Source organism: Cyprinus carpio, chromosome B24 (genome assembly GCF_018340385.1).
Source record: "Cyprinus carpio isolate SPL01 chromosome B24, ASM1834038v1, whole genome shotgun sequence".
NCBI classification, from domain to species: Eukaryota; Metazoa; Chordata; class Actinopteri; order Cypriniformes; family Cyprinidae; genus Cyprinus; species Cyprinus carpio.
In genome coordinates this window covers 2,729,442-2,744,584 of record NC_056620.1, presented here as the reverse complement: position 1 = coordinate 2,744,584, position 15,143 = coordinate 2,729,442, and the positions used below count along the sequence as shown (strand labels likewise).

The 15,143-nt window shown below is 35.2% G+C and overlaps 1 protein-coding gene across 3 annotated transcripts in view; it reads right to left on the bottom strand.

Annotated features, from left to right (window-relative positions):
- Window positions 1-357: 357 nt before the first annotated feature.
- fars2 (phenylalanyl-tRNA synthetase 2, mitochondrial) overlaps window positions 358-15,143 on the bottom strand; it is a 122,501-nt gene continuing 107,715 nt past the window's right edge. For all 3 annotated transcript variants that reach the window (XM_042752199.1, XM_042752201.1, XM_042752202.1), the window contains exon 7: window positions 358-1,534. In XM_042752199.1, coding sequence (XP_042608133.1) covers window positions 1,396-1,534 — 139 coding nt within the window. In that variant the 3' untranslated portion in view covers window positions 358-1,395. The remainder of the gene's footprint in view (window positions 1,535-15,143) is intronic.

The window sequence follows — 15,143 nt, the reverse complement described above, 5'->3', positions numbered from 1 at the left end:
TATTATTATCATTGTGCTGCTTAAATTATTTGTTTTTGGAAAATGTTATAATTTTTTCAGGTTTATTTGATGAATAGAAAGTTCAAAAATACAGCATTTATTTGGAAGTGATTTATGTGTCACTTTTGACCAATTTATCCATTTCTTAAAAAAAAAAAAAAAAAAAAAAAATCTACCTGACGCTAAATTTTGACCTTTTTCAATCACAGATAAATTCAGTTACTCCCAAAAATATGCACCGTTAATATGGCTTTAAGTATTGGAGTACTACCCTGTCTGTATTATATGTATATATATATATATATATATATATATATATATATATATAATATTATAATAAAAGACACAGCGACACAATTACACCTCAACACTTTTATTTTCTACCACAAATGGTGACCTGTTAACCTCCTTTTTGCCATTTTACTGTGGAGTGACTTTGAGGAAGCGTTTCATTATCTTGGTAATTTCCAGGCAGCAGCTCATTACAGGCTACCTCATATCTTCCTTGAGAAAACAGAAATGTAGAAATGAGAGCTCTAGTTTCCTGCTTATCATCAGGCTGGCACGGATCCAGGTGCATAAAAGGCCTGTTTGATATTTGTGTTAAATCCGGCTGTTTGTGCCATGATGAAGTTCGTGCCAGCTTGGGAAGTTGGATGAATCAATCAGGCCTAGAGAGGTTATTATGACCAAAAGGTTATTTCAAGGTCAAATCTTGCAAATGTTTAAGGCACGATTCTTCCTAAACTGTAATTCTGTCATTATTCACCCACTCTCATTTCATTTTCTCACTGTTTTATTGCAGTTTCAGTTTATGGTGTCCACGTCTGTCAAGCTCCAAAAATGTATCATAAAACCTCTGTAAAAGCATCAAAAATAGTCACTCAGAGCTCAAAAATTAAGTTTTAAAGGGATGGTTTGTCAAAAAAAGAAACTTCTGTCATCATTTCCCCCTTAATTTTAAACCAGTATGGAACACAGTGGAAGTCAAAAGTCAATGCAATGGAAATCAATGATCACCAAAACTGATTGGTTACCAACTTTCTTCAAAAAATATCTTCAGATTTATGTCAATACAGGTTTGGAATGACAAGAATGCGAGTAAATGATGACTGAGTTTTCATTTTTGCCTGAACTATCCCTTTCATGATGTTTTGTTTGGAAAAAGGCTGCTTCAAAATTCTCCTTATAGGGACATGATGGTGAATAAATAGTGACATTATTTTAATTTTTAGGTGAAGTGTTATTTTAAGAAACTGCAGATGTAGTCTCTAACTAAGTGTAGTTGTCGATGAGAGTTTCCACATTATAATTTGCCACCACAGAGAGATGTGACTACATCTGTGAATCCCATCATGGAAGGTGGAAGACTGTCGTGATGGTTGTTGGGAAAGCTCAGTATCTTCCCTGCGCTCCAAGCTCTTTTTCTGCTGCCTGCTCAATGGCTCCGTGGATGATACGCACTTCTTCTTGGGTCAGAGTCCTCTCCATGTGACGGTACGTGACACGGTAACAGTGGCTCACTCTCTTTGTTCTAGGAGAGTATGAAAAGAGAAAAAGATTATTTGACAACAGTCCTATTATCCACAAAACTGATCACCAAAAAAGTTCCTTAAAAGTCTTCTGAAGTCATACAATCATAGCTCACCACACAGTTTTGTGTGATGAACAACACTGATCAGTCTGATTCATGAACCAATCATTCAGATCAGTTTTATGAACTGCACAATTTACTGAAAAGATTTGACTCAAATCATCAATAGCTTTCAATTATTTGGTTCTCGAGTTGAACTCACTGGCTTAGTATTCTGTTTGCAGCAATTATAGAGTTAATTGCTCACAGCAGGGGAAAATTATCAATAATAATAATACATTTCAATCAGTTTTTCAGTGTAAGTTGCTACCCAGTCTCATTGGAAAAAACGTGCCTGCGGTGAGATTTGTGCAAAATTATATTACATTGCCTCTTGCACATTTCGCGGCTCTTGTTATGTCCAGTTTTACTTGTTTGTTTTTAACAGATGAACATGAATCTGGCAACATTTACACTGGTTGTTGTATGTAATCTCAGCAATTTGGAAATTAAATGTCTGGTGAGTGGCGCTAAAAGGTTAATGTGTAATTCCCCCGGAACTGCTTCCGTTTACAACAGTGAGCGCAAACTAGATTCAAGTGATTACTACGTTTTAAATATGGTTATTTTTCTTACAGAAATGCATTCCCCCGGAGCCGCGTGAGGCACTTTTTAATAAGGATGGGCGCTTTTTATTTCACTTCTTTTGGACTGATGCACTGAAACACCCGCTGAGTGCCATGAAACAGCTTGAAAGATCAAAGACCATTTTTAACTCCAACTGGATTCGTCTGAAAGAAGGAAGTCATATACACCTGACTTGAGGGGGAGTAATTTATGGGCTAAACCCTTTAAGTGATGCAAACATCAAAATGTATTAGTTTACAAATCATGCACTATGTTAAAAGTTTAAGGGGTCATAACATAGTACTGTGCAAGGAACCACCTGAAAATAAGTCTTTATTAATCGATACTTTGACCCGGAATCATAATTTGTGTGAAAAAGAATAAAAGCTTTTGTTATTAGACTGGCTCTAGTGTTCACTTAAGCTGGAAACTGCAATAAAAATTATGTTTTGCAAAAATGCAGGTAAAGGCATGTTTTTCCAAATTCACTTATGTTGATAAGTTGGCTTCAGAAGACTTTGCATCTATTGTTGCACGTTCAATAGATTACTTTTATGGTGCTTTTTTTAGATGGAAAAGTGCTATGTGAAGATTCTTCAGAATATCTTCTTCTGCATTCTACAAAAAGTCATTCATACATGTTTGGAAAGACTTGATGGTGAGTAAATGATGGCAGAATGCAAGTTTTTGGCCAAACTTTGCCAGTGATATTTGTTTAGCAGATATTTCTGCACATATAAGTTATACAACAGTGTATGTGAGGTCAAGCTAATACACGGATCAAGCTCGTTCAGGGAGCTGCCACTCAACAAACTCTCTCGTTCTCTCACACACATGCGTTGTGCCTCGTCTCAGGGGAGCAGCTGGATTAACAAAGAACAAAAAATTACAAAGTTTTCACTTACACAGTGCTCTCCGGGGACAAGACCAAAGTCAAGCGTGATTCCTTCTTTATTGTGCATGCTGTATGTAAGCAAGACTGCAGAAGACTGAGGAAAAAAGCCATGGGTTTGGACTCTTTATTGAGCAACGAAGTGAAACAAAATGGCTGACAGGCAACTGCAGTAAAGCAGCTGTTGGGATTCCACTGCAAACCAACGGGGAGTTGCGAGGCTACATCGGATTCACTTTGCCGATATTGGATTTGCAGTCAGCAGGCCCGGTGCCCACTGGGATGTAAACTGACATAATAATGCATCAGAGAAGCACCCAAAGAGTCAAACAGCTCCAAAATGCTTAGCGTTTTAAACTAAGGTTAGAAATTTTGCATTTTTTTTTTGGAACCCTACAGTTGAAATCCTCACGATCTAAGATTGACATAATGGTGGAAATGAAACAAAATAACAGCTTATAGAACATTTGGCATTGTATCTATGCATATGTAATCATTCTAGATCTAGAGCATGTCATCGCAAAGATCTGCTTCTATAGGGATAAATGTGTATCTTTCTCTTTAAACATTTCTTTATATAAAAAAGTAAAAGGTTAAAGTGTAAATGCTGTGGCGCATCCCGCATCTCAATATCAATACGGTCTCTCTCAATAAAACCGCATCCTCACAGTGAAGAAGTTAAAAATATCCAGCAGATGAGTGTGATCCCAGGGGAAGCTCATCCGTAACTGATCGACACATAAGGAATGATCATACCTGCTGCTGCTGTGTGAGGAGAGATAATTCATCAAACCACAGTTAGTGTGAACAAAGGCAGAGGTAAAGGGAAAGCAATTAACATAAACCCCAGATCGACCGAAAAAACACTGACATAAATAGACAGCTGTAAAAAAAGACAGCTAAGAATAAATCTGTGAAACGTGACGGCTTTCTACCCACACATGCTGTGGAAAGCGTTTCTGCGAACTTGTGGAGCGGTAGGCTGGCGCACGCGTCGTCTAGCAGCCAGACATCGACTGCGAGAGCTGCACAAATGCAGAGAATGACAATTTTTGGCTTTCGCCGGCTGCCACTGGGAAATGTATGTTTTCACGCTTCCCAAACAGTTGAAGCAGATAATTGGATAAAGTGATTTTCATCTAGGACTCGAAATTTCTTTCTTTCTTTTTTTTTTTTTTTTTTAAATCGTTCTCTTTTTATCTCTCACATCAGCATTATAGAAGGAAAGCAGTGCTAAATTGGGAAGCTAATTTTAATCTACTTTTTATCATGATACACGCAAAGAGTTAAAGTATAGTCAAGCTATTTTTATGAAAAAAGCTAACTACATGCTACTAAATACCAAAAAAAAATTGTTACATGAAATAAAGGTCAACTGGAATAAAATAAATATATATTTGTAATAATTTTATTTGTAATTTTATTTTCAGTATAATTTAAAATATTTTGAAAATAGATTTTAATGTTACATTTTCATGTATGTATGTTTGTATGTGTACATATACATGCATACATAAACATGTAAATTATTATACTGAACAGTACTAAACCCAACCCTAAACCTACCCCTTACAGAAAACCTGTTTGCATTGTTACACTTTCAGATAAACATCATTTACTATTTTTAATCATTTTTTCACGTTTTTTTTTTTTTTTTTTTTTTTTTTTTTTCAGGTTTTACTATCCTTGTGGGGACATTTGGTCCCCATAATGTAGAATAAACTAGTATAAACACACACACACACAAATATAAATTAAATACTATTTTCATAATATGATAGCTAAATAGTTATAGAGTAGAATTGGAATGGATCCTGCCTTACATATCCTTTCATAAAATTTCCAGCAAAATCAAAGTGCCAATCTGATTTACGCAACAGCTGTTTAGTTTAAAGGACTGCATTGGAGGACCAAAAACAAGCATTTTGTAAACTTCACTTCACTGTTATTGAGATACAGCTTTTGTGACAACTAGCCCTGGTCTATGTTTTATGAGCAGAGCAGTAGATAACTGGCACGAAAGCAAAACTAAACTAAACTAAACAACTACAACTAGAAAGAAAAAAAAATAAAAAAATAAATTATACATATATATATATCACTACAAAATAAGAGGAAACTGCAGTGTGAGGACTTCTGCTTGGGGACTCCGATGAATTGAGTCATACTTGAACCATTTCATTTGCATGAACCATCCGAAAGATACAATTATGTAAAACGAATCATCCGTCTCAATGTTTCATACGAGAGAGAGAGGATATTTTAGGAGAATTTCTTTATATTCTCTCAGCTAAAGCTGCAGGCGCAATACAATCCGAGATGTCACAGAATGTGTCACGCTGCGTGGCTACTTGTCGAAAAATGTAGCTTGTTACTGGACGAGCTACATTATCATGAAAACTGAAGTTAGCAGCGTTGCTATTTTTAGCTAGTTACACCGAAGGACATGACAATGTGTAGCAAGCAAAAGCTAACAAGACCCAAAAGAGAGGCAACCAGGCTGAACATTACACAGAACCACAACCTGTTTTTATGATTTTCAACTACAATACTATGTATGTAAAGAGTCAATTAAGATGATGTTTGGAGCTATTATGTTATTTCCATCGAGGTTTATGGTTTATGCATAGCTTCCTCTGTCTCTTCAGCTCTGTCTGCCTTGGTAAAAAGAACAGCTGACATTTTCAGTGAACACACAAGTGTTCAATAATTCAGTGGCCACAGAAGGCGAACAGTGATCCAAACACACACAACAATTCCATTTTATTGGAGCTGACTCTGTTTTATTGCCTGGCAAAATTTGGTGTGGGAGTCGGCAGGAGCAGTTATTCATACAGGCTTTGCCACGAACGGAAAGGTGTGTGTGACAAACTGCGACGAGGAACATAAGGGAAAAAAAAACACACACACACACACACACACACACACACACACACACACACACACACACACACACACACACACACACACACACAACGACAACGGAGCACAGATATGAAATCTATTCTGAGTGACAGAAGAAGAACTGAACCTTAGAGATTTTTTGTTTGTTAGCTGTTTATGATCAAATTGCCGGATCCAGATTCCACTTGACACTGACTGAGAATTAGTTTTATCAAACCAAACTCTAAACAACTTCTCCATGCAAGAGAAGACATAACCCTCATATGTAGTCTCTTTTGTCAAAGCTGGCAGTGCAATATGTTTTCTTGATTGATTTGCCAGAGTTTGAGCTTGTGGTACCAAAAAATATGATTCCTTTCCATGGTGAATAGTTATTTGTAAACTGAACCAAGCTACTCAGATACTATTTTTGGTTTATTATTAGCATCAATATAATTTTTATATGGCTATTTATACACACACACACACACACACACACACACAAAAAAAACTGTCAACTTCTTTTTCCTACCTTCAATTAGGTACGTTGATAAATCTCATGATAAAATCCCACGAAGCCTTATTAAACAGCCTTGGTAATGTGATAAATTAAACTCTGGCATGCTCATTTTCAGCCCACATATTTAATGTGCAAATATACCGTACATTACTGACAAGACTATATAGAACTGAACAGATTTAGCGTTTGCTTGCCTTTCACAGCTGTAACTGAAAATCTTCCAGAAACCCTTTCAATTCGATATGAAGGTCACAAACCATAAGCTTTCAGTTCAGTAAAGCTGAACTAGACAATGTTTCAAACTATCGTTGTCACAATGCTGAAATGTCAGTACTAGTGAAGGTCATTTACACTACAATAATGTACTAAAAAAAATGTTTTACAATGCGTTTTTGAAAATTTTTTAAGTGCAGACGATCCCTGTTTACATGGGTCCGTGAAAATGACTAAAACACTGTATTATACATACCAGGCCAGTAGTTGATGTCATTTTATAAAGAAACACCACGTCTGCACACACACTAGATTGAACACGTAATATGCACATGCACGACTGCACCGTTTTCACAAATTTGTTGAAACTGGGTGATACTGGGAAACATCATTGCTGTTTCAATGAACAGCCAAATGGCATAAAAAGTTTTCTGTTTATAGTTGAAACTGATGTTGAAACCGTGGTCCTTGGTGATTCATAAAATAGAAGTCAGTAGGTACCGACACTTGAGTGTCAAACAAAGCATATACAGGCAAGAAAAATGAATCCCCGTGGCTCCTGATGATATATTGAGGTCTTATGAAGCGAAACGATCAGTCTGTGCAAGAAACCAAACATTGTTTACAGTATTATTACCTGTAATCCAGAGCCTAGGGCAAACGGTCCAGAGTATTGTCTGGTTTATGAGTGAAACATTCTTTTGAACTGGTTCTTTTAGCGAACTGGACTAAATCGTCTCGGACCGAAGACCGATGAGCCACTGATAATCACATACATGAACCGAGCACTTGAATGAAGGGGCCAAATGAAAGTTTCTATGGTTTCTCATTGTTTACGTAAAAAGTTGAGGTGATGAAGAGAAGTTTAGTTTATATGCTTTAGACATGTAAAACATCCACATTTCACATCATAATTGGGTTTTTTAATAATATAATTGTGTATACATTATGTCATTGCTTCATTACTTTATCAAACTAGCGAAGCAGTTCACTGAAACATCCAGTCGTGAAAAAGCATCGTATTTCCCCATTTGCCTGAGGCTCTGGATTACAGGTAATAATGTTGTAAAAAAAAAAATCAGTTTCTTGCACAGACCGATCGTTTCGCTTCATAAGACCTCAATACATCATCAGGAGCCATTAATTTAGTTTTGCCTGATATACTTTTTTGACTCTCAACTGCTGACTTGCATTTTATGAAACACCAAGGACCACGGTCTCAGCTAAAAATCTTAATTACTATTCTGCTGAAGAAGAAAAAAGTCACTTACAGTACATCTTGGAAGGCCTGAGGGCGAGTAAATTAACATCAAATTTTAATTTCTGCATGAACCTTTCCTTTAATTATGGCTGTCCACCACAAATTTATTAGCCAACAAAAGACATGACAACAGTTACAAAACAGATAAAGGCAGATCAAGTGTAAAGCAAAACATTTCAGAGCTGTCATGTCATGCATTTTCAGAATATCAATTGCACTGACAGTGGACGTAAAAACAAAGGCACGTTGAAATAGATGCTGAAGTGAAAAACCACGCTTCACGTCCTCAGAGCCCAGAAGAAAGCTAAAGGCCATGGAGACAGTGAGCAGTGTTTTTGCATGTCTTCTAGGCTCACAGGTTCTGTCACTGTGAGGAGCTGTAATATCAGGGCCTCATTTTTGCCGAGGTTTCAGCCTGGCCTTTGCCTCTCCATCCAGTAATTGGGAGCAGTATTCCAAGACTGCCTGACTACACGGTGCAATTTAAGAGGGACAGGACAGACACAGCATGACTTTCTGTTCTAAGCTTTAACATCATGGCAGCTTTTGTTAGACATCTAAAGACATCTAAAAGTACACTTTTCCTTGATTTTGTTTTAATTGTATTATGCAGCTATATCTGCTGCTAATTCATTTTAATGGATTTGGTTTATGGGCCTCGGTGGTCTCAGACCAACCGTTTGAAAAATAATGATTCAGTCCAAGTACCACATTTGCATATATTTGCATCTTATATTTGTTTTTAGTAGTCTCTTTGTTCAAATATTAATTTTTTATTTCTTTTTTTAAACTAAAGTGTATAGTCAGTCAGTATAGAGGCAGTTGTAAATTGGGACCTAAACAGTGAAACCACAGTTTGTATATTTAAATCCTGATTTATTAGTCTCCAACATGCTAGCAACACCATATACTGGAAGATTCGGATTATATCAAAGTCTATAACTTGAATGTGGTTTTCTATGTCTCTTGGGGAATCTTCAGTCCCATAGCATACATCCTATATACAGACACAGATCATGGTTTTTGAGCCAATTTTTGTGTCTTTTGTCACTAAAATATCACAAACATGCTGTCTTATGTTAATAAAGAGCAGGGCTAGGTGGTATGATGACACACACACACACACACACACACACACACACACACACACACACACACACACACACACACACACACACACACACACACACACACACACACACTCACACACACTCACACACATACACACACACATATATATATATTCAATTCATTAAACAATCCTGGAAAAAACATCATGATTTCCACAAATATATTTAGCAGAGGAACGGTTTCCAACATTGATAATAATCAGAAATTTTTCTTGAGCTGCAAATCATCATATTAGAATGATTTCTGAAGATCATGTGACACTGAAGACTGGAGTAATGATGCTGAAAATTCAGCTGCGCATCACAGAAATAAATGCCATTTTGAAATATATTTCAATAGTAGACTAGTCTTTGTGTACCTGTTTGGTTCATCAAATCCATAGATACATATCTTGCTACATGTTGATTGGAAGCAGTTTCAGCTCAAGTAACGGGCATCTACACATACAGGAGGAGAGTTTCCTTCACGGAAGCCATTTCTGGAAGCACATCTATCCCATGATAATCAGCTGATTTTCAGAAAGGCTGGGATTCTGAAACATGACACTCCCTGCTGTTTACAGCTCTCAGAAGGGAGGAGAGGAGCAGACAGAAAATCCAGTCAATGGGCTGCTAATGATTTTAACCAGCGAGTGCTGTGAACATGCTAACAGTGCCAGCACTCAAGCAAAGTGACTTCCCATGGAAAAAAGGGATAATGTTTTCGCAAATGTGCAAGTTTCCTCCATTACCATTCTCCATGCAACAAAACACTCAAACTGAAATACAATGAGAAAAAAAACAAGGAGCAAAACAGTGATTTTAGGTTCAAATACTGAGCTCAGTGATGAGGAAAAAAAGACAATTATAAATACAATTCATTCACTGTTCACCATGTAATTCATTTTAGATTGTCATATAGTATGACATTTATCATATAAGTATTCCATGTTGCCTCAATATCAGGCCATGCACACTCTATACATATAATTATTTTAAATGTCTTTTTAAACTAATGTATATAATTTAATAAATTAAAAAGTAATTGTAAAAAGTCTCAATAAAATTATTTGTACCAATTATTAATAATTTAATATCAACAACTTATATATTTAATAATAATATTAATAATATTATTTAATAATAATATAGTAATAATTAATAATATTTAGTAATATTATAATCGTACAATTTTGAAAATATGAAATTATATATTTTTAAATAATTTTAATAAATGTAAAAACTTATTATTATTATTTGGTATATAGCATGACACAACACATTAATTTTTCAGTAGTATTTTATATTTACTACTATTAAAATTTTATCTTTGTAAAATATGTTACTTACATAACAAACTTTACATATTACTGGGTATTTAACTTCACTAATTAATTTTAAATGGCCATGTGGTATGATTTTTTTTTTTTTCAATGGTATTCCAAGTAGTTTTAAAGCAATGATATGTAATCACTGATATTAATTTAATATTAATAACCATTATTGTTATTTATTTAATAATTATTAAATCATTTTATTATACATTTGTATTATTTAATAATTATAATGCACTTTCATGAAAAAATATGTGTTTAAAAGTTTCAATAAATTACTAACTATTACCAGTTGATCTCTATAAAATACACAAAGTTACCTAACAAGCTTTACATATTAATGACTTTAATAGATCTAGTGAAATGGCATCCAAAAGCAAAATACTAAATTTAACGATTTGATAATATATTTATTCACGGTGGACACACGTCACTACTGCGAACAGACGTCACTGCTGACATCCTACCTTCTGTAACACCTCAATAAACGCACTGCCTTAACTACGATTGGCCACTAAGAGGATTTAGCTTCGACTTTCATGGCCTCTGATGAAAAGCCACACTATGACAGAAACAAGACGACATTCTTTCCATCAAAGGCATGGCGGCGTTTCTCTCCAGCAGCACGGAAGGACTGAAGAACTGAAGAAATCAATTTGCATTCCATTAAGAGTTCCAGACTTCAGCATCCAGACCCGCAGCAGACGAGCCTCTTGTCTGTATTAATCCAACAACTAATTTATTTTCTAATCATACCTGACAAAGGCGAGGGTTACAGAGAGCACCTCTTGTTCTACGCGTCGAGAAACCAGACGTGTGGATGGATGAGGGCTATTTCAAGGATACTTGTGAGGTCATGTTTGGTTGGATGTTACATAAACACAAACAGCACACCACTTCACTCCTCAGAGGAGAACAATACTCCTTATCCAGTCTTGAACCGTCCCTGTTATTTAAGCTGAGTTAAAAAAAAAAAAAAACTGTAGAGAGACTATTAATCTATTATTAAAGGAATAGTTCACCCAAAAATGAAAATGTGATGAAAAGATGTAGATGAGTTTCTTTGTTCATTGGAACAGATTTGGAGGAATGTAGCATTCCATCACTTGCCCACCAATGGATGCTCTGCAGTGAATGGGTGCCGTCAGTCCATCAATTAATGTCTTGTGAAGTGAAATGCTGCATGTTTGTAAGAAACAAATCCACCATTAAGACGTTTTTAAACTTCAAACTGTTGCTTCCAGCAAAACTACAACTCCTTGATCATAATACTGCTTCCTGAAAAAGAGGTCTGGTCTGAATCAGAAGAGAATTACTGGAGAAAGTGTTATTATAAATTATGGACTCATATTTTAGCCACAGCTTTTTAACACAGATTTTTGACTTCACAGGTTGTTGATTACTTGTGGATTATTGTGATCAGCTGTTTGGACTTTCATTCTGACGGCACCCATTCAATGCAGAGCATCCATTGCTGAGACAGTGATATAATCCTAAAAATCATATTTTTTTTAAAAAATATGGTCCCATAAAGTAACAAACTAATCTACATTTTGGATGGCTGAGGATGAGTAAATTTAAAGCAATTTTTCATTTTTTGATGAAATATTCCTTTAATGCACACACTCACACAATCACACTCTTATTATTATTCACATTTTAATAAACCACCATGAAAAAGGTTTATAGTCAGAATATTTTAATATTTTCTAATAGCAATTTGAAATAGTACTTTGAATTTTTAACAGAATTTGTAATAGTTTTTCATATATCTGCCAATGGCACATCTTAAAAAAAGATAATTCACAGCTAATCTGTAGCCAAATCTTTTTCATGGTTTCATACATTGGCTGTTTTCATTTTCATTTTTAGTAATTTGGTATTTTTGTTGTGTGTTTGTGTGAGTTTTTATTCATTTTTATTTCAGTTTTTGTTTTAGTAGATCAAGTTAAACTAAATGAAAATAAGAAATATTGCATTGGCAACTAGATGAAATTATTTATTTATTTATTTTTAACTCTTTCCCCGCCAGCATTTTTTTCAAAAAGCTGCCAGCCACCGCCAACGATTTTGATGATTTTGACTCAAATTTGATGGCCTACAGTATATTTTTCTGTATGAATATTTGAAAATGCAATACACCAAAATAAAGATCAAAGCCTCTACCTTACAACCCCCCCCCCAAAAAAAATAATAAAAAATCTGTTTTATTCTAGCTTGAAGCATTCTTTTTTTGTCAATACTTAAATATAACCTATGTTTCATAAAAATGTATAATTTTGAGCAAAAAGGTGAGAAAATCACATTTTTATCAAAACCTACATCTGGATAATATTCAGTATGATTATCAAAGCATAAATCCAGTAATTGCTTCCATTAACACCTCCAAAGCTTGCACAGCCATATACCACTTTCTGGATCAACATTTTACTCTGTAACATTATGCAGTTTTCATGTATATGCTGTCTATTGCTGATGATCACATTATTTATCATATGCATTTGTTTACATGAGAGATCGTTAGTTTCTCCGTCCTGTTCACGTGTGTTTTTGTTCGGGAGGTTTTGTACTCATTCAGAAGATGTGTAGTAGCGCCCCGAGTGTATAACTGTGAAAACATCAAAATCTGTAAAAACTCATCTTTGGCAGGGAAGCGTTGTCTTCTAAATAATGAGATAACTCGTCAATGGTGAGGAAAGAGTTAAATTCCATTTACCATTTACGTATTTTATGAAAGAATGTATTTATTTATTTAAATGTATTTTTATGTATTTATTTTTTATGTATGCTCTCATGATAAAAACCACCAAATTTCCTAGATAAATAGAGTGGCCCATCTTACCCCACCCACCCTCACCTACTAATAATTGCAGGTTTTTAGCTCAATCAGTTTAGCACACAAACCTGATGCTCTGCTTCAGTTCTGTACTCCGCTCTAATACATGCTCCCATCCACATCAGGGGGGACAAATAAAAAAGAGACAACGTTCATGAGAAAATAATGAACCTTATTAAAAGGAAAGTGCCTTGGAAGATGGGAAGAAAAAACTTTGGGGAGATCAAATTAAAATTCCAGCTCAGAGGGAAGTCTACAGGCAGAGAAGGAGTCACTGAATTATTAAGATCTCTGTCATAAATGCGGGGAAGCACCTCTATCAATAGAAGAGTTCTGGAAGGGTGACGGCACGGCTTCTTCAATGCACCTGCCGGCTGGTCTAAAATAAGAATGTAAAGTGTGCTGCCGTTGAAAAGGAGTGAATCTGAGCCACAAAATAAAGCTCTGTGATGTTCAGTATTGTCACAGGCTGATTGCAATAGAAAACAATGTTAATGTAGGTGAGGAAACATCACAAACACTTCATGTTCAAGCACATCTGAGACTTTGTACACAAAGCACTAGGATACAAATACTGATGCATACTGATTAGTTTGGCTGTTTACATGCACTTCATTTCTGAACCTGAATGTTTGAGTCATAACACTAATTAAGCTGAAGTTACCCTTTGTAATTATGTATAGTAGGGATGCACCGATAGCAATTTTTTTTGGCCGATACCGATTTTAACAAACAACTATTGGCCGATTCTGATACCGATATTGGTCAATTTCATAAAGCAGTGCTTAAAAACGAGAAAAAACTAGAAGAAAAAAAAGATTGGTTCACTCCCAGCAGAATCGGTATTTGAGCGTTTCTGTTCCTGCGTTCCTCCGTGAAACCCGTTTGAGTAGAACACATACCGGTTAATAATGTTTTTTTTTTTTTTTTTTTACTTTTCTTTGCCAATAATAATAATAATAATAATAATAATAATAATGTACAGTGTTTAATTTACTCAAAAAGAAAACAAATCATGAAGACAGTCTTGAATGATCTCTCTTAGTCATAGCCAAAACAGCATCATCTTTTCTAGATTTACCAATGACCAAATGTATTAAACAAAGAAAAAACTGTCAACGCAATAAAAACATTAAGATATTTAAAAATGTTTCAGCATGGATAAAAAAAAATGCTACTCCAATAATCGTTTTGAGAGGAAACAAACAGCCTAAATTAGTAGGCTGTATGTTGCATTTTATTATTACATTCAGAAATAATGTAGGCTAAAATAATGGTAAATAAAAGCAAAATTACAAACACAATTATACTATTTTAGTTCCCTTCTCTCCAATCCTCACACGAATCCTTAAGGTTTTATTTAGGCTAAATATAAGCGTCAAGCCAAAACAAATTAATTTTAAAATGAAACTGAAGCCTACCTCTCTTATTCTGCATGAATCCAGATGTTTCCATATTCGCAAAGTATCTGGATGCTAACCTATTATTTATTATGTAAACTATAGGCTTTGTTCTTCATTTGCATCATCAATGTAAAACATCATCCTTCACATATATGCTATATCAGCAGTGAGGCGCTGGTCACACTGAACGGCACAGACTGTACTATGGAATATTTAAATTGAGCAGTGTAACTTTTTATGTTTCTTTAACTGTATTTCATTTTGATAATGAACAGGCTGCAATGTCAAATTAGCAAAAATTTGTTGTATGTGCGTGTGAGGCACCGATGCGATCACTGCATTGTTCCCCAACTGTTACTCCATAATTTATGGTCATACCAACGCTGGTTTGTCATACACATAGAAGCAAACCATCATTCAAGACTGTAAAGCTTTTGTAAAATAAAGAAAACTGCTTTCTGCCATCTCGTTTTTTCCCCGTGAACTTCAGAG